The 26,824-nt window shown below is 39.7% G+C and overlaps 1 protein-coding gene across 1 annotated transcript; it reads right to left on the bottom strand.

Annotated features, from left to right (window-relative positions):
• Positions 1 to 17,837: 17,837 nt before the first annotated feature.
• LOC127073283 (FCS-Like Zinc finger 15) lies at positions 17,838 to 18,786 on the bottom strand. Its single transcript, XM_051014430.1, has 2 exons — positions 18,304 to 18,786; positions 17,838 to 18,167 (listed from the first exon to the last, which is right to left on the bottom strand). Exons 1-2 carry the CDS (start codon positions 18,528 to 18,530, stop codon positions 18,071 to 18,073), a joined length of 324 nt encoding a protein of 107 aa, XP_050870387.1. The 5' UTR covers positions 18,531 to 18,786; the 3' UTR covers positions 17,838 to 18,070.
• Positions 18,787 to 26,824: the final 8,038 nt, after the last annotated feature.

The raw sequence follows: 26,824 nt of genomic DNA, 5'->3' as shown, positions 1-26,824 counted from the left end.
GTGAAATGTAGTTCAATCTACCTAAGAAACCACGAACCTCCTTTTCTGTTCTCGGTTCAGGCATTTCTCGTATTGCTTTTACTTTAGCAGGATCAACCTCGATTCCTCTTTCACTCACAATAAACCCCAGCAACTTACCGGACCGCACTCCGAAAGTGCACTTGTTCGGATTCAACCTCAGTCTGAATTGTCTCAGCCGGTCGAACAACTTGGCCAGATCTACCAAATGTCCCTCTTCCGTTTGGGACTTTGCTATCATGTCATCAACATAGCATTCGATTTCATGATGAATCATATCATGAAACAAAGTCACCATGGCCCTCTGATAGGTAGCACCGACATTCTTGAGACCGAATGGCATCACCTTATAGCAGAAAGTGCCCCACGGTGTGATGAACGTTGTTTTCTCCATATCATCTGGCGACATTTTGATTTGATTATAGCCAGAAAAGCCATCCATGAAGGAAAACACCGAGAATTGAGCTGTATTGTCTACCAACACATCGATGTGAGGTAACGGGAAATCATCCTTCGGACTAGCTCTGTTCAAATCCCGGTAATCTACACACATTCTCACCTTCCCATCTTTCTTCGGGACCGACACAATGTTCGCGACCCAAGGCGGATAATTAGTGACAGCGAGGAAGCCAGCATCCAACTGCTTCTGAACCTCCTCTTTAATCTTCATGGCCATCTGTTGAAAAGTATATTTCGTGTCGGGTTTTTGTTATCGTATCCACAGGGATTGTAAGATATCACCGCCGTTCGATGGTTGTATTAATCATAGCTCAATGTAACAATAGGGTTTTGGTTTTAATCAAGGTATCTTGCATAAAAAGTAATAAATTGCGGTAAAAGTTATGGTTTGATTAAATGAGAAATATTATCAAAGTTAGGTTTCAATGATCACTTTGTATGTATTTGCTCGGTCAACAATCTTATAAACTCCTTTAGATGATAAATCATTTCACAAAGTCCTCTCAATATGTTTCTCTCGAACACATATTGTGATTTTTGCCATTTTGATCCATTGTTTCTCTCGAACACAATCTATCAAAATGACAACTTTTTGGTTCAACCTTATGGTGAACAAAATCATTCGTTACTATCTCTAGCTAACAAACAAGTTTGGATGAAAACCTAGGTCAAGAGTCGGTAAACATCTCTCGATCATAAACCAACACAAAGAGTTTTACATAGAAACAAAGTTTTCATCATATATTTACCGTTAAAGAGTTTACATATGAGGATCCTTACATTTACACACAAAGCTAGTAATCACCTACATCTAACCTTGACAAATGGATGACTTAGCTACTCATTTTCATGGTAGCTTGGTCGGCAAGTAAGGAAAGAAGGTTGATCAACATCCAAGTCGGATAATCGAAATTGGATGGGAATCCACCTTCTTTTTGTGGAAGATGGTTGCTAGATGAAGAGAAATGAAAAACTAGGGCATAAAAGCTCCCAAAACAATGCTGCAAAAATATCTAGCAAAAGTACAGAAATGGAAAAGTTGGTAAAAAATGAGGTATGGTGCTCAAAAGTGGCACCTGCTACTTATAGACCTCAGCTGGTCTGTCATGTTCGCTAGGCGAGCAGAATGGCTCGCCTAGCGAGGGTCTAAAATGGGCACAAAAGGCCCCTGCGCTCAGAGAAAACAGGGTCTTGGTGAACTGTCATGTTCGCCTAGCGAACATACCTTCGCCTAGCGAAGGACACGCTTCAACCTCGCCCCAGCGAGGTTGAGAGGTTTTGCTACTGGAATGCTCGCTGGGGACTCGCTAGAGCTTCGCCTAGCGAGTGAGTGCTGGCTGCGTTTTTCACCAAAATAGAATGAACTCGCTACCACATTCGCCTTGAGCTCGCCTAGCGAATTAATTTGCTAATTTACTGGAGCTTTTCGCCAGGAGCTCGCCTAGCGAACCAAAAGCTTCGCCACAGCCTCGCCTAGCGAGCAGGCAGATGAAATGCTTGTATTCTTTGGTTCCTTTGCCAATTCTCTTGTGTCTTTATTATCAATTAATTCATGCCTTTCCTGCACAATAACACACACATCAAAGGCACCAAGCTTGTTTATCAATGTAATGCATTCCATGTAAAACAAATGTGGTTTTGACAATTTTAGCAAGGAAAAAGAGTGAAAGATGCCCACATATGATAGCTCAAATAAGCACTTTTGGGCATCTAACACCATCTCGGGTCGAGTTCTGCGCAACTTCTGCTTCACTAGAGGACAATCTGCTCTCAACGGTAACTTGTGCACAATGATATCGGTATCCAACCCTGGCATATCTTGATACGACCAGGCGAAGATGTCAACATATTCCTTCAACAAGGCTACCATTCTGCTCTTGACTTTTGCCTCCAAAGCGGCCCCGATTTTCACTTCTTTTCTGACCTCCTCGGTACCCAGATTCACAACCTCAACCTGCTCCTCATACGGCTGAATCACCTTCTCCTCTTGTTTTAACAACCTGGCTAATTCCTTCGGCAGTTCACAATCTTCTTCGCCTTCTTCTTCGGCATGATAGATAGGATTGTCGAAGTCATATGAGGGTGTAACAGGATTGTTATCAATGGGATCCAGAGAGAAATCGCATCTGCATGAATGTTGATTCATGCATTGCTTTAGAACCGGATCGAAGCAAATTAAAAGGAAAACGAAAACAAACATTGCCATATTTTTTTTAACTGCAAAAATAAATGAAAAACAGGGAACACCGCTTTTAATGAAAAACATCCATCTATTACTGATGCAAATTTTGCAAAATGAACACATGAGGTGGCCCTTACAATGAACCATTACGTTTCGGGCAAAACGTATGGCTTTCATGCAGACAAAACTGAAAAACAGGAAATATTACTCTTCAAGTAGAGTGACAGTGATGATCTTTTCAGCCTTCCAGTTCTGGACTTCCATCCCTGGTACGCACGGCTTTATCCATTGATCTAGCTCATAGTCACTGTCAACTTCTTCACCCACCATACAGATGTGATCTGGATCCAGCATTCCAGCACTGGTGAACGTGAATGACGTACGACGTCCTTTGCTCTGACCAGACGAGCCTCGGCCCGGCTGATAACCCACTCCAAATCTGTCTTTCTTAGCAGCGATATCCATCATCTTTCCCCAACCAGGAGCTTCTCCATTCTTCACCACCTCAGCAGCCTGTTTGTACGAAGAAATGGACGTCTTCTCTTCTTCTTTGACAAAAGTGGCATTCTCCACCTTAACGGTTTCAAATGCTTGACTTGGTGTTTCCCATATCTCACCGTCCATTTCAACATACTTGAACGATGATAGGTGGCTGACGAAGATATCTTCCTCCCCACAAACGGTGACGACTTGCCCGTCCCAGATGTACTTCAGTTTCTGGTGCAAAGTCGAAGTCATATCTCCAGCAGCATGGATCCATGGTCGACCCAACAGGCAACTGTATGCCGGCTGAATATCCATGACATAAAATACGGACTTAAACACCTCGGGCCCGATCTTCACCGGGAGCTCCACTTCTCCAAACACAACCCGCTTTGAGCCATCAAAAGCTCTCACTATCAGGTCCGTGGGTGTCAAGATCAACCCTTCACAGTCCAGCTTTGCCAGGGCTTTCTTAGGCAACACATTTAAAGATGAGCCGGTATCAACCAACACATGCGAGAGCATGGCTCCTTTACACTCCATAGCAATGTGTAATGCCCTATTATGATTCCGCCCATCCACAGTCAGATCCAAATCGGTAAAACCCAGCCCATGGCTGGCATTAACATTTGACACCACCGTCTCCAACTGATTGATTGTTATCTCCTGGGGAACATAGGCTCTCTTCAGTATCTTCAGCAAAGCCTCTCTATGCCCCTCGGAGCTCAGCAATAAGGACAAAATTGAGATCTTGGATGGCGTCTGCTGCAGATGGTCAACAAGTTTGTACTCTGACTTCTTGATGATCCTTAGAAATTCTTCAGCTTCATCATCAAGTTCTCTCTCCGACCCACCAGGCGCCGGTGTCACCACAGGAGTACCCTCATTTACCACTTGTTTCCCTCTTGCCCTGGCTAAAGCCTCGGCCTTATCTTTCTTTTCTCTCTCTCCTTCCCCACTCCTCAAAGCGTCCGGTGCAAACAACCTTCCACTGTGAGTGAAACCACTGGGTCCGGTATTATCCACCTTTGAAACGGTGGTTTCATCCGCAGTATGATCATCCAACTTCTCCCCATTACAGTAGACCTCTCCACCATAATACCATGGTACAACATCGTCGTTGTCATAAGGAATTGGCCCAGGTACCGTGATGGTAACTGGAGCCGCATCTGCCAGCGTTGACAAATCGACAGGATCGAAATAGATGGTTATGGTGGAGATATCTTCCTTCCCCAAATCCACTTTCTCAAATCTAAGGCTTCCCTCATCCATCATCTTCTGGACAACCTCCCTCAAGAAAACACACCCATTGATAGCAACAGTGCACGCAGCACAACAGTCATCACAACCCGGGAAGACCCCATTCTTCAACAATTGTCTTTTGACCCCAGCCAACGGAGTCTTCAACTGGTCTATACTCATCAGCCCTACTGTTCTTCCACCCTCTGAAATTGCATTCACCCCCATTTGACCATGCGCGGGCATGGGATTAGCATTCACATTTGGAGATGGAGCAAAATTGATTGCCTTAGAATCCACAAAGTCCTGGACCACATGCTTAAAAGCTTTACAATTTTCTACATTGTGTCCAGGAGCACCTGAGTGAAATTCACATTTGGCGTTTTCATCATAGTTGGGAGGCCTCTGATCAGGTCTCAAAGGAGCCAAAGTCCTCAGCTGGACCAACCCCAAATCCTTCAACTTCTTCAGCAAGAACGAGTACGTCACAGGTGGCCTATCAAATTGACGATCATTCATTCGTCCTCTTACTTGATACCCGTCCCTCTGCGGTCTCTGTTGAAATGGCTGTCGTTGCTGTTGCGGTTGTTGCTGTTGTTGTTGTTGATTATCAGCAGGAATTGTTACCGCAGCAGTGTGCTGGTAGTAACGATCCCTACTCTGTCCCCTCTGGGCATACACAGCGCTGGTGTCACCCTCCTTTTTCCTCTGACCATTCCCAAAGGGCTTCTTCGATCCAGACGACGAAGCGTTACCCTGTATCTTTCCCAGCTTTAACCAACTCTCAATTCTTTCTCCGGCCACCACAATATCAGCAAAATTGGTAACCGGGCATCCAACCATCCTCTCTGCATATGTCCCCTGAAGGGTACCCATAAACAGATCTGACATTTCTCTATCCACCAACGGAGGTTGGACTCGGGCAGCCAACTCCCTCCACCTTTGTGCATATTCTTTAAACCCCTCGTTAGGCTTCTGAGACATACCCTGCAGCTGGGTACGACTAGGAGACATATCAGTATTGAACTGGTATTGTTTAAAGAATGCATCACCAAGATCCTGCCAGCTCTTGATATCAGACGACCTCAGCTTGGTGTACCATTCCAAAGACCCCCCAGACAGACTGTCCTTGAAGAAGTACATCCAAAGCTTCTGGTCCATTGTATAAGCAGAAATCTTTCGGACGAAAGCCTGGAGATGAGTTTCCGGGCAAGAACTCCCATTATATTTGTCAAACACGGGCGCTTTAAACTTTTGCGGGATCACAATCCCCTTAACAAGCCCCATATTCGACATGTTAACAACCCCCAGAGTAGCATAGCTTTCAAGAGCCCTGATTTTCTCCGCCAGCACTTGAATTTCTTTGTTTGGTGGTTGGACACCATATTGACCAAACTGTTCATTCAACATGGAGAACTGATCTGCTTCTCTGTCTTCCTCTCTATCCTCCTCGGCCCCGAAGAAAGGAGGAAACAGACTGTCCTTCAGATTATTGCCCATCGGACCCGGTCTACCACCTGTGGCAACACCAAAACCACCCCCATTGTTGATCACCGCGCCGGCAGTTGTCTTCTTTCCGAGATCTCCTTCATCCCTGGAACCACCAAGGCCATGGTTGGAGACACCCTCTAAATTAATACCACTGTTGGCAGCTGAAGCCCGCTCGAGCTTCTCCATTTTATCAGCAAGTGCTTTTTGCCCCACGGCAAACCCTTGCATGACATTGATCAGTTCGTTCATTTTCTCCTTCAGCTCGAGAATATCTGTGTTGGGTAGATCCATCAGCCTGGATGTGTTGTGTCTAGTAGGATATCGGTGCGGACGTGCTGCGTGCAAAGGAATGATTCTACGTGCGCGAGCAATGATTCCTGAAACAATCAAGCACGTTAGAAACCGACACCTGCAAAATAGAAGACAAGTTATTATGATTCATGCATGAATGCAATGTCTATCCATATGAGGAACACTCTGTCTTTCGATCCTGGTTTCATCGAGACAAATAATAATCCGGCAGCAATATTCTGACATTCATCATTTGATTTTGCCATACAGAGCAGAGATATATGATTTAGCAAAGATATCACCCGACCATGTGTGTGCTGTGTGAGTGAAGCATGGCAAAGCAAATAAAGCTTGAAGATCAATCACTGAATGAAAATAACCACTGTATACCAAAAGTGCACAATATGTGCGAGAGTCATACATCAAGTCTGATACAAATCAGATTACAATTTTCTAGAAACAGAAAGGAAATGCAAGCAAGTGAATTCCGTCAACATGCCTGACGGTAATCCAACACAAATAAGAAAGGTCTAAACTGACGAAGGTCCCACAGAAGGCCCTACATCATCAACCATCCTGGTAAACTTCGTGGCGAACCTGAGCTCGGTGTTCTCCTGCTGCAATCTCCCCACCTCCTTCTGGTGAATCTTCATCTGTCGGAAGTAATGATCCCTCTCAGCAAGATAATGATCTCTCTCGGCAATATAATGATCTCTCTCAGCAATGATCTTCACGTTCTCTGCTTCCTTAATCTTCAGCTTTGCCTCCCACTCAGCGATAAGGGTTCTGACTCTGTCTTCCCTCTGATCCCTCATAAGGATTTGTCTCCTCTTCTCACCTTCGATGACCTTCGAAGCTCTAGCCAACCTCTCCTTGGTGATGTCGTGCTCCCTCGTGGAAGACTCTAAAGCTTGGCTGACCTTGCCATAATAAGCGGTGTCTATCTCAAAGCGCTTCACCACAAGAGCATGTATCTTATCCTGGTCTTCCATTTTTCCTTTGATTTCTTGATTAGCCATTTGGATTCTAGCAACACTCATCTCCAATTCAGTCTTCTTTGCGTGAAGCTGGTCTCTCTCCCTCTTCATCTCAAGGAACTCTTCCATACTGACAGAAGAATGAGATTCCTCAATCAACGGATACCAAGGATCACCCACAGGAAATGGTAGACGAGTGAGCTCTACTCTCTTGCTGAGCCAATCATCAAACGGAGGAAAAGACCTGTTATTAGCTCTACCCCAAGAAAACTTGCCTTTCCTTTGAATGTTGCGCCATGCATCAGATACTTGCCTCAACCGTGACTGGTTACCCTCAACCGGGAAGTAGAAAGTTTCCTGAATCTCACTCTTGAGAGGAGGGACCTCCATAGCGAATCCCATTTGTCTCTTAAGAAGTGTCGGGTTATAATTAATGCAACCCTGAACTCCTATAAGAGGCACATTGGGAAAACCCCCGCAACTACAAATGAAATCTTGTCCAACCCCACTACTGTGAGTCCAAGCTATGTCTTTGGCTCGCAAACCCATCAACTTGGTCGCCCAATTTACAGTATGGTCAAGAAGAACAAAAGCACCCCTGGAAGGCAAATATCCCATGAACCACTTGTATAACAGCTGAGCACAACACCTGATCAATCCCCCACGCCGCTTCTCATTCCTATTATGGACCGAGTAATAGACATCCCCAACCAGAGTAGGAATAGGATTCCTCTGAGCAAACAAACGGATGGCATTAATATCCACAAAGTTCTTCTGATTAGGGAACGGGATGATTCCATAAATGCTCACAGCAATCAAAGCACATACAGCTTTCCAATCACCCAAATCAGCATGCTCCTTGGCTTTAGCCTCCAGGAAACTCAGATGAAAACCAGGTAACTTTCCCTTCTCCTTCAGACCTCCTTTAGTCACCTCTGGACTCAAATAAAGAGCACGGGAGATCCCACCAACATTAGGTTCTTCCCTAGTAGCATAGAAAGGAACCTGATTTCTGATTTGAATACCCAAGATGCTGGCATAGTCCTCCATCAAAGGCCCCAATAAGTAATCCGGGAAGACAAAGCATCTCAAACCGGGATCATAAAACTGGAGAAAAGTATGGATGACACTCCTATCCTTGTCTGTGAGCCTGAAAACCATCTTTAGAATACCCCCATAAGTCTCACGGAACATCCCCACATGGTCAGGTGTAATCAATGCTATCATATCCTTCAACACATCAATCTCTGGATTGAAGAAACTGTAGACGACGTCATCTTTCAAACCGGGCCTCATATCTGAACAAAGAAGTCTCTCAACCAGGATCTCAATCAAGAATGTCCCCTGCATATGGATAAACATGAGTTAGATGCGGATAAATGCAAAATGTGAATGATGCTGATGTATGAATGCAATGCATTGTGCCATCCTCCAAGTCATCTGATCATCAACTGTACAGAAGCCCCGGTCTCTGAACTGATCACAACCATCTGAGGTACTGAGTAACCCTAAATCCAACTTGGGGTTCCGAAATAAACGGAACGGAAGGATACATCACCATCATCACAGAGAAAACACTGAACTAATAGCCACAACAATCTCTGAATCAACCCAGGGAATCCTGAAATAAACGGATCCCCACTGATAAATACCGCAGACAGAACTCCGGCGTCTTAGAAATAAACATCCATAAATCCGGCTTATAAATAGGACCCAACAGTCACCAACAAAGAGTCACCATCAGAACATGCATCTGTAAGAATCAAACCCTCCCCTCACAGGTGAATTCTAATCAGGTCATCCTAAGGCGGATAATGGTCTCGACAATCGGGCAAAGATACTCAACGGGTTTGCCCTTTCGGGTGTGCCGTTGTAGCTCTCATAAGATCGTCTAGACCAAAGATCCGGGAAAGAACGGTCACCGAAGTCAATAGCTCATAAGAGGTAACCCAACCAAAGTGGAATACTCCACCAGGAAGGACTCTCTCAGATGAACCTCGTCCGGCTTGTGGTATGTCACGTCGCAACAACATGCCCAACCAACATGTGAGGAACGTGAGACCACACTAATCCTAGGTGTATACTCGGGCCTGGGTTTTAGCCCCACTCAGAACACCCACCCCAAACAGAGGAACCAACCTGTACAGAATCAGCCCAATGATAATATGATGCATGCAAACATGTATGCAAATATATACACAACATAATAATCATAAATGCAATAAATAGAGCAACACAAGCAACCTAAACTATCCTAGAGAACGCTAGGATTGACTCGCTTAGGGAAGATGGACCAGCAAGAGGTCAACTTCTCTTTGTCCCCAACAGAGTCGCCAGCTGTCGCAACGCGAAAAAGAACTGGTGGGAAAAAAACACAGAGCCGCCACCGTGCGTTATTTATCCCAAAGGAGGGAAAGGAAACGCTCGAAGTAAACCTGGAAAAGGGAAAGGAATGGTCTTACGACCAGAGACTGCAAGGCACGGGAGTCGGTTACGCAAGGGGAAGGTATTAGCACCCCTCACGTCCGCCGTACTCGACGGGATCCACGCTCAAAAGAATAGAAAAAGGTTTCTAAGTAACTGCTCAAAAGAATGCACACACACTGGAATCAAACAGGCGAAAGAGGATGGAGGAAGAGGACTCGACAGGATATCGCATCCTGGGCCTACGTAGTTTGTCAGAAACAAACATCAGAGTCAACGTAGTTCGGGGAAATGGGAAACGGGCTCGCTAGGATATCGTGTCCTATGCCTACGTATCTCATCTGGAATGAGAATCAGAGCTACCGTAGTTCGGCTAACGCACGCCGAAACAAAACACACACAAAGACGTTGAAACGTCAGAGCAAACACACAACTGGAAATAGACTGCCAATGGCTGGTCTTACGTCCGACTCCAAACAGCAAACACAGACAAGGAAACTGAATGCCAATCTCTGGACTTACATCAGACTCCACACACAAACACAAACAGGAAACCGACTGCCAATCGCTGGACTTACGTCAGACTCCACACAAACAAACACAAAAAAAAAGTGCCCGGAGAGATCTCGCACGATCTCCTGCCTACGTACCTCATCTGGTATGAGGATCAGGGCGACGTAGTTCCCCTTAATAGGGGAGAAATTTCTATCCTAACCAGAGACCGGGAAATGACAAACTAGAAGGGAGACTGACTCGATCCTAATAGTTATCATGTAATCCACAACAGTCCTAGGTTGAGGTTTCTAACAAGAGCTTGACTCACACAGGCAGTGAGTCAACTCAAGTCTATCTCTACGTACGTCAACTTCCTCAAAAGTTGATCATACGACTCCTACAGAAAGGAGATGAGAAGCTCAGCAGATAAACATCAAAAGCAAATAGCACACACTATACACAACCAAGGGGGCTCAAGCAAGGTTGGGCTTTAGTCAAGGGGTCATATCAACCTCGACAAACAAGCCAACTGGAAAGGGTGGTCAGGCTCTTAACCTCTAACATTGAGAGTTAGGGTGAGCAGATGAATGGAGATGAGGGTTATGCCTCATAGCTCTTAACCCAGGCCTGGGTGAGCTTGACTCAAAGAATGTGTGGGAGTCCAGAATGTGGAACTCTATTCCACATGACTTGACACAACAAGATTTTGGGCTTTTATTCAAAGTGCATCAACACAGGGTGTGAGCAAGATGAATGACACAACTGAGTAGCAGGGGGTGGATTGTACACCCCTTTTATCTGCCAATGCCTCTTCACTTAGGAGGTCTTTGAATATACAAGGCACAAAGATAAACAAGCACAAACATTGCCTCTTAAGGAGGGCTTCAGACAGGTGCCTGCCAAAGTAACATGACAGGTCTTCCAGACTACATGAAGATCAAGGAATTATACCTAAGTGGTATGCCAACCACAAGCAAAGCAAAGCAAAATTCAAATGAACTTAAAGCAGCTTAGGTACCTCTTGAAGAACAACTCTTGAAAACGCACGTTCTAAGGCCTTGCAATGATCCAAATCCAATCCAGAATACTTGTAATGATGTTTGATGAAGAAATTGAAGCTTGGAAACGTGTAGATCTAGCTCAATTCTCACTTGCCATGGTTATGTTCTTGCACTTCAACTGCTCGATTATGGCTCCAATTCTTCAAACAAATGATGGATTCACACTCAAAAACACTCAATGATCATGAATCTCCAATAAAAACCAGTTGCTATGTTGAAGAAATTTGAAATTTGATTATGAGGAAATTTTGGAGGGAGAGAGAATTTTGAGATCTAGATCTAGAATTCTCCCAAATTCTGTTACAATTATTTATATATATCATGTGCTAATCCACTCTTAATCAAAATTAAGCAAAGTTAAGTTGAAATTAAGTGAAAACAAGGTGTATGGTAAAAATGACAAATTTGCATGGTGCATGTAGTAAATGGACGTGAACAGTGCCATGTGCTTGATCAAAGTCACTCAAAATCATTTTTTAAACACATTGGCAATGGCAAAAAGTTCTCATGATGCACCAATTTTAAATTTATGATTTTCCCTCCAAAATCTTCATGAATAAGCAAATGATCATATGTTCAAATTTCATGCAATGTGATGGATGTTTTGGAAACTACATGTCATGAGAAGCAAAATGCAAAAAGAACCACCAAATTTGGAATTATGAATCAAAAGTTATGCCCTTTTGGAGTTCCATGTACACTTGGCAATGATTTGGTCATATCTCCTCAACCATTCATTATAAATTCATGATCTTGGACTTTTTGGAAATGGGAGAGAGAGATCTTCAACTTTCATGTTGGACAAAAATTCATTTGAAGCTTCCTTGATGATGTAAGATCAAGTTGAATTTGAACCAAAAAACTTTCCATTTTTGGAAACTTCCAATTACACGTCACTTTCCATTTTTGGAAACTTTTGAACTGACCTCAAATTCTTCAAGATATGCATTTGACATGATTAATAAGCCTCTTTTGAACATGAATGAGATGTTGAAACTCATTTCTCCACTTCCAAACCCTCAGTTGATTTCCTATTGACTTTTATGAGCCCTAGATGATTTGAACATGCACAGATGCCCTTGAGCCTCAACCACTTGATGAAATGGCTCCAAAATAAAACCCTAACTTATGCAAGCTCAATAAAATCAACTGATGATCTCCATATCAATAAAGAACTCATCTCCTTGAGAATCCCTGGTTGAAAGAATACCACTGATTAGGGTTGACCAAAGGTCAAAACCCTAATCCCAAAGAATCTGAGCCTGAACAATGAGCCCCTTGAGGATGACATAACCATGATGATGATGATGTACCCTTGCCAATAAGATAATGCTCAAACTCCTTGAAGGATCAAGAAACCCTAATTGAAGCACAAACCCTCAGATGGCTAGTGATCAATTTATGAGACCCTCAGGCTTGCATCTCTTAACCTCTCTATCTTCTGAGAAAGACTTAGGAGGATGACTTGTCTTTTTCACATGATATGCAATATGCAATGACTAATGCCCTAAACATGAAATGCAATATGTTAAGCTAGTCCCAAGAAGAGGAGGGCAAATTTTGAGGTGTTAAATAGTGTACCCGAAGAAGTCGTATAAAGAGTTGCTGCCATCCCTGCTTTTGAATCTATTGGTGAAGAGAATCAAGCTACTGTATATGTTGTGGAGACTGATATGATAGGTAACAATCTGGACTCTAACTTCGAAGATTGTTTTGATTCTTCCACCTTAAATCACATATAACTAACACCCTCACTCAATCCTTCACTCAAACCATCTCCAAAACTCACTTCATCACCTGTTCAATAATCAGAACCTGTGGTGGAGTCTCCTAACCAAACTCCTATCATCCAGATTATATAAAAAGATATGAATTTAGTTGATTCTGAACATCCTGCTCGTGAATCCACTGATGATCAGAAAAAGCTAACATACTTTTCTTCTTCTAAATAACCAACACATTTGAACACCATGCTTGAACCCCCTATAGATGTTTCTAGTGGGAAAGCCTCTTCTAAATCTGAGTCATAAGTTAAAGAAATTGAGTTCATTTCTCGTCTTGGTCTCAAAATTGTGACTCTTTCACCTGTTTTTATCAGACCTATCCAAGTTATCCCTCTTCAAACCTCCACCCCTTAAAAGCTACACACTGACCAAACATGTCCCGCTGATGTAACTTTTGAACAGAATAATTTATCTATTTAGAATGAAGTTGAACATGTAACCCTAAATCAACCAGAAACCCAACCCTCACCTGAATCTCAACCCCATTCCTAACCTAAAACTACACCCCAAATCTCACCTTAATATACACCGCAACCAAACCTACTCCTGTTTAGAATCAATATGTAGTTCAAGTTACCTCTGAACCTCAGATTGAAACTAAACAAGTTTCTTTGGACCAAACTCAACTTGAAACCAACCAAACTATCCAAGATAACCTTTCATCTGACCATCATCCCTCATCCCCAAAAAGAATAGATGCAATGTTAGAATCTGGCACAACAATCCTATCCATTCCCTCACAAATTGGCAACCCTCAAACATATATTCTACCTCTTCCACGCTATATCCAAGCCAAAATGGAAGAAAAAACTATTTTCCTTGATATAGTGCAAAATCTAGTTGCTGAGAGTACCACAACTTATGACCTAGTAACTAATGATGCTGAGTGGGATTCTCTTACAACCTCCATGGTATCCGTTTTTCAGAATCTGGAGTATGTCTCTTCAGAGTCTGTTGTCTTTACTAGTCAGACACAAGCTCTTCTAGAAACAAAGATGAAAGCCATGGCTGACAAGCAGGAAGAGATTAATGATAGGATGAAGGTTATGAATGCTAGACAAGATATCATGAGTGATGATCTGAAAGCAGTTCTGGAGCTTCTGAAGAAACCTTAAGCTCTAGGATTAAGTCACCCTTTATTTTATCTTTTCTGCACATTTGCTTCATTTTTTTGGCTAATGAAAAACTTTTTTTAGTATCTTTTATGTGCTTTTATTTATCTTTTTGTTGATGACACAACAGGGAGAGATAGAGAGTATTTAAGCACCTGAATCTAATGATTATTTGACTGATGCTTAATATAATTTCTGAAGAATATGTTAAAGGAATTTAATTAACATGGATAGGACTTATGGGGAGCTTACAAACCTCACCATCTGGACTATCAGACTCATAGGGAGCTTACAAACCTTAGACTCTGGAGTTAACATGTTAAATAAAGGAATTTAATTAACTTGGATTTGACTTAGAGGGGGATTATAAACCTTACCCTATGGAGTATCAGACTCAGGGGGAGCTCACAAACCTCTGATCCTGAAGTCAACATGTCAATTAAATCAACAACCATTGTTCTTAAATACTATTATTTGTCATCATCAAAAAGGGGGAAATTGTTGGAACAAAATTGGTTGATACCATATCCCTTAGGTTTTGATGATAACAAAGTATTTAAAGAACAATTTGATATTCTAGTACATGTTCAAGTATGTGGGGTTATATCATCAAGAACAAATGAAGAAATGCTTAAGGAATCTGAATCTGAAGATCTGACTCTGGCTATAAAGATCCATTCTGAAGACTCTTCCTCTGATGGAGATCCAGAATCTAAAGAAGTCAACTCTGAAGAAAGTCAACCTCTGGTGACCCAGGCTCTGAGGCTTTAGAAGGCAAGAAGAGGACTCTGATGTGATCAATCTCTGAAGAGTCAAGTTTGAAGGAAAGTCAACCTCTAAAGCAGAAACTCTCCTACCAAGGAAACTCTGACACACTCAGAACCTTTTTTTATCATGTGAATACTTAAGGAAATATCTCTCTCTTTGTTGGCTGAGATTCAACGGACCATTCATCTTGCAAAAATGTGTTTACTTGATGTGTCTAATCAATTACAAAGGTTAACCAACCTTTTGGTAAAAGTATTCAAAGTCTCTTTTCTCTTTTATCTATATAAGGAATTGCATACCTGAAGAAGAAGACTACAACAAAGCCATACACCATACCATAAGACTCTGAACATTGACATTGAAAAAGAAGCTACTATGTCAAATTTATTTGACTTAGAACATCTTAACATTATGTATATTTCAGAAGTTCTTAAGTCTTAGAGCCTTTCTAAGTTGTAGTTTGTCTACACCTCTGATTGCAGATCAATTGTAGTTGTTACCCAAATCTCTTAACAGTTTGTTATAGAGTCAAAAGTTTCTTACTTTAGTGCTTTAGCATTTGAAGCTGTTAGCTTGTGTGCTAGAATAAGGAAGTCCCAGACTTGTGTGTTTGAGCAAGGAAGTCTTATACTTGTGTGTGTAAGCAAATAAATCTCTTGCTTGTGTGCTTGAGCATTTGTAAGCAGATTTGGTTATAGTGGAAATCCTTCTGAAGTGCAAGGGGACTGGACTACTCTCAGGTTGTGAGAGGAACCAAGATAACTACTTATGTCTCGTGTGCTTTTACTTTACTTGCTTTTGAGCTTTATTCCGCTACTACCATTTGTTTACATTCGAGTCAGATTTTATTTCAGAATCTAATAAAGAAATATAAGAGTTCAAACTCTGAGCGACTCTGATTTAAACTCTAAACTGAAGGTTCAGACTCTGATCAAGTTCAATAAGAAGCAAAAGTTTAAATTTTTTGAGAAAAATCAACACAATTCAATCCTCTTTCTTGTGTTTTTCTCACCTTCAGTTCACTTGAATACAATTCAAGAATATATAAATCTTAAGTGCTCAATATGTTTATGAAACTTTTATATGATATATGAAATTTATGCACAAAAAGTTTCTGTCAAAAAGTTATTAATGCATAGAAACAATAAATGAATTGTTTGAAAAATAAGATGGAAATAGGTAATTTGATCAATGAAAAATTCTGCTATTTATAGTTTATAAGATACCTCTAGAAACAATGGCAATGTTCAAAGAAATGTTCATGATCAATTTGCAATGATTTAGAAAGTGTATGATGAACATGTGCAATGAAGAGGTATGAAAAAGATTCAGAAGTTTTCAAAAGATACAGAGGTAAATCTATTTACCTATTAATAACGTTCAAATTTTTTGAGAAAAGACACTAGGTAAATTGATTTACCTGCTTTCAACATTCAAAATTTCGTTTGACAAAAAGTATGTAAATCGATTTACATGGGGAGGTAAATCAATTTACCTTTTCAAAAACTTGAAAACCTTCTAAGTTAAAAGATGCGACTTGAAACAATGCATGCAAAAATATTAGAAATGATTTAGACGAAATTGATTTGACCACCTAACATATATACACAAATAAAATGCTATTGGTACCTCAAACTTCAAGATTCAAACCTTTGATTTTCAAATCTTATCCAATCTTTTATAATTGATTTCAATTTTCTTCTTATTTATTACTCTCTCCGTTTTTTATTATAAGTCGTTTTTTACTTTTCACACGTATTAAGAAATGTAATAATTATGGTATGAAAAAGATATATTACGAAGGATTTTACAAAATTATCCTTCATTAATGGTATTGGAAAGATAAATTAACATAATTGAAAGGAGAGAGAATAATAAATATTTAAGAGTATAATAGGAAAAATAACATTAATGATTCATTGATATTATAAAACGACTTATATTGTGGTATAAAATATTTTTTCAAAATGACATATAATAAAAAATGGAGGAAGTATTTTTTTTATTTTCTCTTCGTTATTTAAAAAAAATGTCTTAGACTTTTGAAAAGTGACTCATAAACGGTACATAAAGTATAAATTTGCTTAAACTAACACTTTGTCTTTCATGTAGAAGAAGAAGTCTAGCTAAAAGAAAAAAGTGCTCTGTTAATTGAAATGGACTTCAAACATAGGAGAGAATGATGAAGGCTAAAACAATATAAAGACAATATGCTCTTTTAACTAAAACATTTGGGAATCTCGCTTAATTGTTTTGGATATAATTAAATATCAAGGACAATGATTGAATTAGTTCTCTTTCACATCTAGAGTTATGATAGGTTTAATACCAATGATATCAACTGTGTTTAATAACATGACTGTAAGCATAACATAAGGGATATGGAAAATGTAACTTGAAAGATCCCAAGAATAGAGAGCATTGGAAATTTGTGCAAAATTATAAATCAAGTTACTCTTACTAAGCATGATAAGATGATATATGCATATTTACTTCACGAATTCACCTTTTTCTCTTGAACTCGACTTAACCAAGCTAAATACAAAGGTGTGACTGTGGGTTTCTAGAATAGTATTTATAATTATTTACTTTTACTTGTATAACATTATGATAAATTTTTAACTGTTTTGTTGACAAATGTTATACTTACATTTTAATCATAACAAATATAGTTTCTTCTTATGTTTGAGCCTGATGCATGAGAATCTCTCAAGCAGAATTATACACAATATTATTAATTTAAACATGTCAGACAAACTTCACTAAAAACTACAATATTCTTTCCTTTCCTAAACAATGGTTTGAACTTTGAAGATTTACTCATGCTCCCAAAATGTGATCCAAATGTCATGAAAGTGTTCTATTGGCACAATTGTCAGTACTTTATCTAACTAATGGACAACCGACCATAACATCACCAATAAACCACTAATGATAATTAACACAATAAATCATTAAATAAATAAAAACACATAAAACCAACATTTCTTAATGATTTTTAGACAATAAAGTAAAAGCATAAACTGTAGTACTAAAAAAAGTGAAAGCATAACTAGACTTAAAGAAGAGTTAAAAGCATAGCAAGAAAAGAACCACCACCATCATAGAGAAAGCCCCTCATCTTACACTAGATGGACCCAAAAAATTTAAAAGCTGAAAGGATATTTTGGCTTCATACTAGGAAGCAAAATAAAAGACAAAGGATAATGATGTCATTACAAAATTAAAGCAGGGGTAAAACTGGAATAACATAGCTTCCCAAAAATAAATAAAAAACAAAAAAACTCTAATCCAAAGAACATTTCTGTTTCTCAATAGCTTCTTCCTCGTCTGTTAAAATCTGTTTGCACCTACAATCCACACTACAAAAGGCCCTGTCTCCTCTGCAATAAATAAATAGTATTCATATAAATATAAATAAATTAAAATAAAAATATCTGGATTTTTGTGTGTGTATAAGATCTATACAAGGAAGCAATGTACCAGGAAAAAAATGGCATAATGGTTCTTGGAACTTACTTGTACATGTAGATATCTTTCTCAGGTAAGAGTTTCTTGTTACATAGGAAACATTGGTGAAGAAAAGATGAAACCTTAAAAGGATTTGAGGCTTTGTCGTTGGTTTTGGTTGTGCTAAGCATCATGGTAGTTTTGTTAATAACTTGAAGAGTGTTATTGTTGATGTTGTTGATAGTGTTGTTTTTCGTGGATTCAACTTCTTCTAGGACTACACCAAGACCAACCATATTTCATTCTCTGGTTTTTTGTTGGTGTGGTGTCACTGTTAATTTGTTCAGCGTGTTTATGTTGTTGGTGGCGAATGAATATCGTTGGAGAAAGGTAATAACATAAATAGGAAAAAAAGAAGGAGAAGAAAATGAATAGTACAAAAGGAGAGTTATGGTGGGGCCCGCTACAGCTATGAGGAGTAGTAATAAAGGACAGAGATTTTGACTGTTTTTGGTATTCAAGTGCCACGTAGAGAGTGGTTTTTGTCGTGTAGTGGTGTAGCAGTTATTTTGGCTTTGGTGTGGTTAAAAAGAATGAATGAGTGAGTAGTGGTCAGTGGCATTTAACTTTTGTGTGAGGTTTTTTGATTAGGTGAAAGGAGACATTGTGTGGGTTGTGTGAGCTAGGGACTGAGTAAATGAGTGTGAGTGTGACTGTTTTTTGGACTATGCGAGTCATAGAAAGTATCATATTTTGAATTATTGACTTCTTAACTTTTGAACAATAATGTAGTGACAATCTGCTAATAAGACCTTTTCAACTTATCTTTATAGTAATCCATCTATTAATCATGCAATCTCAAAAGTATAACTATTTAACCAAATCACACACTAAGCATGAATAGCAATTATATCCACACCAACATCGTTTTGTTTCATCAGCCCAAAATACAAAAGTAGCTAATATTATACAAAAGTAGCTAATATTCACATGGAAAGTTTAACTCATACTCCTACATATATTCCCCACCCCCTACATTTTTTAAAATATTTTAATTTCATCATTTTTATATATCAAATAATTTATAATTTAACTTTTATCATCACAAATATTTTTTTTTTGAAATGGGAGAATTTTGCATTCTTACACCATTGTATAATGTATTGGAACTTTACTTCAAAAAATTGGTGACCTAGATTTTCATTACCAAAAATCACGTTGAATCGGAGAAAATGATTTGATTCGGAATTAATATTTTAGATGTTGAATTTTTTTGGACGATTACAATATTGACAAGAACTTACGTTTGTAGTGTCAAATATTATTAGTTTAGAATAATTATATTTTATTGAATTGTATTGGTGTTATGCTATATTAGAGGCTAACAAAAATAATACATAAGTCGCAAAATAATAATACTCAAGTCAACTAATCTAATGGACGTTGTGATCCAAGTGTAATGCTAGAAATAATTCTATAAACTCAGAGTCGTCCTCATTAGAAGCAATTGATCAATATGAGTGTAGTGAGAAAACAATCCATGACAACCTAGATTAGATCTAATGCTCTTGCATCATAGTTAGGAACATGACATATTCTCTATGTATCTTGAGGGAGGTGGTACCAACTAGAGTCGTCAAAATGGGCTAGCCCGTATGGATCGGTCCACCAAGCCCTAAAAATCGTAGGACTTTGGCCTTAAAAATTGGAGCCTATATTTTTCAAGGGTTTTTTTAGTCTCACCCTAAAAAGCCCGCTACCCATTAGGGCTAGCCCGTTAGGCCAACATAAATATAAATTTAGAAAAATTATATTAATACCTATGTTATCTCACTCCAAACAACACATTAATTTTTCTCACCTCACTAAATTTTGTCTATATTCTATTCAATCTTTCTCTTTTAAATACTATGCATTAATATAATCAAATTAATATTCAATTACTGTGTTTAATCATAATTTTCTCATATTCTAATAGTTTCTCTTTTTTGACTCAGCCTTAAAAAACTCGATGCCCGTTTAGGGACGGGTATGTCATACCCCAATTTTGTCCGGTCATTTGTGGTTTACCCATGAGATCTCTTTGTTTTAAAGGCCCATTTGCATAAGCGTGTTCATAATCTAAAATGTGGTTTGAATCTTTTTACATTACTAATCCAAAACCTATTTCCTTACTAGTAAGTATTAAGAGCCATGTTATTATTTCTATGATCACTATTTATTAGTCCATTTATACATCTCAAATATTTATGCCAAGTTCTAAGTCCTTCATAGGTTCCTAAATTAAATTTTCATTTTTTTTAGGCATGTATGTGTTGGTTTTAAATTAAAGCACCATATTTAGACTCATACGTTGAAGTTAGAATAATGTTGTTTTTAAATTAAAGCACCATATTTAGATTCATGTGTTGAAGTTAAAATTGTGTTGTTTTTAAATTAAAGCACCACATTTAGATTCATGTGTTGAAGTTAGAATTGTGTTGTTTTAAATTAAGTCACCCCATTTGGTTTCTTTGTGCCTAAGTTGAAAGTGTATTGTTTTTAGAGTTCAAATTACATTGACATGTCTTGTTTTAAATTCTTGGTCACGGTTGTATTTTGTTAAATGATAACATGCTAGAGGAAATTTTTGGTTGAATGTTCATGGTGGCCCAAGTAGGTTGCCAACTGAAATAAAAGGACAAAGTTCAAAATGATTTAATTGATTAGCATAACTAGAAATATTGAGATAAGTTTTGAATGCTTAAAAGGTAATTACATAGTTAAAATTTAATCCAATAGGTTACAAATAGTCCAAAATATACATTTAACCTAAAAAAAACTAATTAATTACATCTTAATTTAATAAGAATGTTGTTGCAATTGCAACAGATAGGAACGAATTCCCAAAAACCATTGCCCAAGAGACCAAAGCCAGTAGACCGTTGAACCTTCCTTAGAACTGGTACGCCTCAAAACTTGCTTTCCTGAAGCTTCACGCAGCCAACCTTCCATCCACTCAAGTCACTTCACGCTGTAACCTGCAGAGAAAAAACAACTTAATTAAAAAGCCATTTCCAAAAGCGCTTAAAGAACCGAAAAATAACTAATAAGTTAATAAGATTAACACTTTATCCAGAAGACCAACATGAATACTAAAAAAAAAGCATTTCGAAAATGGCTTAAAACAGTAACAAATCTACAAATGGGATCCCATATAATTTGGAGAAAAAAGCGTAACAGAAGAGAGTTTCTTTAGGACTTAGAAAATTCATCATTAAAGGGCACCATAAGAACACAACAAGGAGGACAGAGCAGGATATATTTCTTAAAACCCTAAAAACTAAATAGAGAAGATTTTCTTGAAATCCCAGAGATTAATCCAAGACGATTTTCGTTAAGAACATCAAACATAGAATTTTCGAAAAAACCAGTGAATCATAAAACAGAAAATTGAAACATTTTTGCAATCCATATAATCCTCAGACATAAGTTAACAGACAAAGAAGAAGGAAACGAGAAGAAAGATTGAGAAGAAAACTTATCTGAAACTGTGACGGGTTGCCGGCGACGGACTCAGATCAAAACACTCTTCTTCGCCTGAAATCGTCTTTCCACCTCCTTTGTCGTGGTAAGTAGAACGAATCCTCATTATTTTCCTTAAATCGCCACATGCAAAAGCCTTGATTTCGTGTTAAGGATTTAGGGGTCGGAGAAGTTCTAGATCGTTTGGTTCTTGCTCCGATCTAGAAGGTTTGAGCTTGGTTTAGGGAATTTTGGGTTCGGATTCGACCTTGGAAGGTTGCATTTAGTAAGCTAGGTGGCGTTTTGGGTAGGGTGACCGGAGAAGAACGGAGGCTCCGCCGTGAGCCGTCGCCTTCGGCCGTCTTCTCCGGGAGAAATTTTCTTTAGGGTTTGATGGGTTTCTTCTGAACGGTTGGGGAGATTGAAGAGAGAGAAAGGTTTATGAATAAATGACGTTTTCTTTCCCTTGTACTTGTTTTAAGTTAACGATGGAAGCGTGGGAGTAGTGGTGACAAGTGTCACCAGCCCTGGACACTTGTCACCGCTCAAAGGGTGAGTCTTCTGGGTCAACGTTTGACCAGACCCTTCTTGGGCTTTCCTTTGCTCTTAGGCCCATGCTCCTTGATTGTTCACACCCCAAAGTTTAGAATAGAACAATGCTTTGATTTACACTAAATTCTTTGATCATTAGAATATAACAATGCTTTGATTTATTTATTTTATTTTCGAAATTATAATTATACTATTGTTAATATTATTTTATTTTATGGAAAGTGAAGATACTCAAGACTGGGGCAAAATGGTGGAAGTGAAAGAGAAACGAGACAAGTTTGGCATGGGGTACGACCCATCATCAGACAAAGCCAGTAACCAACCTGACAAAGAGAAGATTCTATCTGTGGAGAAAACGTTCACCAGCGCTGGCCATATCTTTGGCAAGCAGGTGGCAATGATCAGTGAAGAAGACTGCAAAAAGGGGGTGTCCAGCTGGATGCGTCAAGCCGCTCCTAATGAAGAACTAACAAACTGGAAGGCTGTGGAAGTTCCCCAAATATTTCAAAAGTAACTTTATCATTTTAGACAAAACCCCGTGCTCTGCCCAAGGCACAATGACATGTTGTAGGGTCTCCTTTATCTTTTTCAAGAGTTTTTATCATTAATGAAATGACGTTTTGCATTCAATTTTTTGTTCCTTTTCTTTCATTTTGATCTATTTACGAAAACGGCAATCAATTTTTATGCACGCACTTTCTAAATAAATTGCATAAATCATAACATGCAGAAACACCACCGAGACCATTGATAACGACACTGCTATGGTCCAATATGACTTTGATTGTCCAATCTACCAAGCTAAAGACGAAGTGGGGGAAGATTGTGAACTCCCTGAAGAGTTGGCCAGATTACTCAGACAAGAAGAAAAGGTCATTCAACCACACCAGGAAGACGTTGAAGTTATCAATTTGGGAACAGAAGAAGATAAGAGAGAAGTAAGGGTAGGTGCCGCGCTTCAAGATACAGTGAAGACGAAACTGATAGAGCTCCTCCACGAATATGATGACGTGTTTGCTTGGTCATACCAAGACATGCCCAGATTAGACACTGATATCGTGACCCACAAGCTTCCTCTTAAAGAAGAATGCCCTGCTGTCAAGCAAACGCTAAGAAGAACTCGACCAGATATGGCTCTCAAGATCAGAGAAGAGGTGAGAAAGAAGTTTGACGCTGGTTTCCTGGAGGTCGCTAAATACCCACAATGGGTTGCCAACATTGTACCGGTGCCGAAGAAGGATGGAAAATTCCGCATGTGCGTAGATTACCGAGATTTAAACAGAGCTAGTCCCAAAGACGATTTCCCATTACCTCACATTGATGTACGTGTGGATAACACAGCTCAGTTCTCCGTGTTTTCCTTCATGGATGGTTTCTCAGGATACAACCAAATTAAAATGGATCCCGAAGACATGGAGAAGACCATGTTCATTACTCCTTGGGGCACCTTTTGTTATAAAGTAATGCCGTTCGGTTTAAAAAATGCTGGGGCAACATATCAACGTGCCATGGTGACTCTCTTTCACGATATGATTCATGAAGAGATTGAGGTGTATGTCGATGACATGATTTCCAAATCCCAGACAGAAGAAGAGCACATCACCAACCTGGAGAAACTATTCACTCGTTTGAGGAAGTTTAGGTTGAGACTTAATCCTAATAAATGCACATTTGGGGTTCGATCTGGGAAGCTTTTAGGCTTTATTGTAAGCCAAAAGGGAATTGAAGTAGATCCTGACAAGGTTTGAGCCATTCAGAACATGCCTGCACCAAAGACTGAGAAGGAGGTTCGTGGTTTTTTGGGGAGACTAAATTACATCGCCAGGTTTATCTCTCACCTTATTGCAACATGCAAACCAATATTCAAACTTCTGAGGAAGAATCAAGCCGTGGAATGGAATGAGGACTGTCAGATAGCCTTTGATAAAATCAAAGAATACTTGCAAGAGCCACCGATTCTAATGCCCTTTGCCGAAGGAAGACCTCTCATCATGTATCTAACCGTGCTCGATGAATCCATGGGTTGTGTATTAGGACAGCAAGATGAGACTGGTAGAAAAGAGCATGCCATCTACTATTTGAGCAAGAAATTTAATGATTGTGAGACCAAATATCCATTACTCGAGAAGACTTGTTGTGCACTTGCATGGGCTGCTAAGCGTCTCAGGCAGTACATGCTAACTCACACAACTTGGTTGGTATCTAAAATGGATCCCATCAAGTACATATTCGAGAAACCAGCTCTCACTGGTAGGATTGCTCGATGGCAGATGTTGTTGTCAGAATATGATATCCAATATGTTGCACAAAAAGCGATCAAGGGAAGCATACTAGTAGACCATCTTGCTCACCAACCACTGGAGGATTACCCATCTTTGAAATTTGACTTTCCAGATGAGGACATCATGGCTGTTAAGGATGTTGAAGACTCTGAACTAGAGGAAAGCCTCGAGCCAAGAGCAGGCTGGACGCTCATGTTTGATGGTGCCTCAAATGCAATAGGCCATGGAATTGGGGCAGTGCTAATGTCTCCCAAGAATTTCCATCTACCATTCACCGCAAAGCTCTGTTTTACCTGCACAAATAACATGGTCGAGTATGAAGCTTGCATACTAGGGTTGGAAGAAGCTATTGAGTTGAAGATCAAGATACTAGAAGTATTTGGGGACTCCGCTTTAGTCATACATCATATCAGAGGCGATTGGGAAACAAGACATGCTAACCTAATTCCATACCGAGATTATGTGCTAAAGCTACTCCCAAAGTTCGACGAAATCACTTTCTCTCATATTCCTCGAGAAGAGAATCAGATGGCAGATGCCTTAGCAACTCTGGCTTCCATGTACAAATTAATATGGCCCAACCATCAGCCTCATATTGAGATTAGGCATTTTGACAAACCTGCTCATTTCCTGACAACAGCAAAAGAGCCAGATGGTAAACCTTGGTTCTTTGATATCAAACAGTATCTGGAGAAGAGGGAGTATCCGGCAGAGGCTTCCAGCCTTGACAAAAGGATGCTCTGGAGATTGGCATCAAAATTCCTCTTGAATGAGGAGGTATTGTACAAACAAAACTACGACATGGTTTTGTTGAGGTGTGAGGACAAATATGAAGCAAATCAGCTTATGAGGGACATACACGAAGGTTCTTTCGGTACGCATGCTAATGGGCATGCCATGGCTAAGAAAATTCTAAGGGCAGGTTACTACTGGTTTACGATGGAAACCGACTGTTATCATTACACCAGAACATGCCATAAGTGCCAAATCTATGCTGACAAAATACATGTACCGCCTACCTCGCTGAATGTCATAGCATCACCTTGGCCTTTCTCTATGTGGGGCATCGACATGATTGGAATGATAGAACCCAAAGCGTCAAATGGACACAGATTTATCTTGGTGGCCATAGATTATTTTACCAAATGGGTGGAAGCCGCGTCTTATGCGAATGTCACAAAGTACGTAGTCGCCCATTTTTTGAAAAATAACATCATATGTCGATATGGTATTCCCAACAAAATCATCACTGATAATGGGTCCAATCTCAACAACAAGACCATGGATGAGTTATGCGCAACATTCAAGATCGAGCACCACAACTCATCACCCTATCGACCTAAGATGAATGGGGTTGTTGAAGCTGCACATAAAAATATCAAGAAAATCATCCAAAAGATGGTTGTTACGTACAAGGATTGACACGAGATGTTACCTTTTGTGTTACATGGCTATCGCACGTCGATACGAACTTCAACAGGTGCAACTTCTTATTCCTTGGTATATGGTATGGAGGCAGTTCTCCCTATAGAGGTGGAGATCCCATCGATGAGAGTATTGATGGAGGCTAAGTTAGACGAGGCAGAATGGGTTCAATCAAGGTACGACGAGCTCAACCTTATTGAGGAGAAACGCTTGAAAGTGTTAGGTCATGGTCAACTCTATCAGAGGCGTCTTAAAAAGGCATTCGACAAGAAAGTTCGTCCCAGGGTGTTTCAAGAGGGAGATTTAGTACTGAAGAAAATCTTGCCCATTCACAAAGACTCTAGAGGGAAATGGACACCAAATTATGAAGGCCCGTTTGTGGTGGTTAGAGCCTTTTCTGGAGGCGCTCTAATTCTAGCAACTATGGACGGTGATGAGTTGCCGCTTCCCACCAATACTGATGTTGTTAAAAAGTACTTCGCCTAAAAAAGTGGAATAACAAAAGCCGCTAAATTGAAACCTGAAAGGGCGATTTAGGCAAAAATGGCTATCCCGGTGGATCGAAAACCCGAAAGGGCGATCCAGGCAAAAATTAGGGATAAAAATAAAAGAATTTGACCCGCTGAGTTGAAAACCCGAAAGGGCGACTCAGGCAAAAATGGGTATCCCGGTGGATCGAAAACCCGAAAGGGCGGTCCAGGCAAAAGTTAGGGATTAATTCCAAGGCAAAGAGTTGTACTTACAGACATCTGACATACCCTCGAAGACAAAGAATCAGACCACCTCACTTTTCAAAAGCAAAGTGCTCGGGATATCAAAGACATCAG

This window comes from Lathyrus oleraceus, chromosome 4, assembly GCF_024323335.1.
Source record: "Lathyrus oleraceus cultivar Zhongwan6 chromosome 4, CAAS_Psat_ZW6_1.0, whole genome shotgun sequence".
NCBI lineage: Eukaryota > Viridiplantae > Streptophyta > Magnoliopsida > Fabales > Fabaceae > Lathyrus > Lathyrus oleraceus.
This window is presented reverse-complemented; position numbering and strand designations above follow the sequence as displayed.

Excerpts from the sequence above, each read along its gene's own strand:
- LOC127073283 (XM_051014430.1), bottom strand. The coding sequence starts at position 18,530 with ATGGTTGGTCTTGGTGTAGTCCTAGAAGAAGTTGAATCCACGAAAAAC. Across the intron at positions 18,168-18,303 it reads AAAGATATCTACATGTACAA|AGGAGACAGGGCCTTTTGTA; the intron begins GTAAGTTCCAAG and ends TATTTATTGCAG.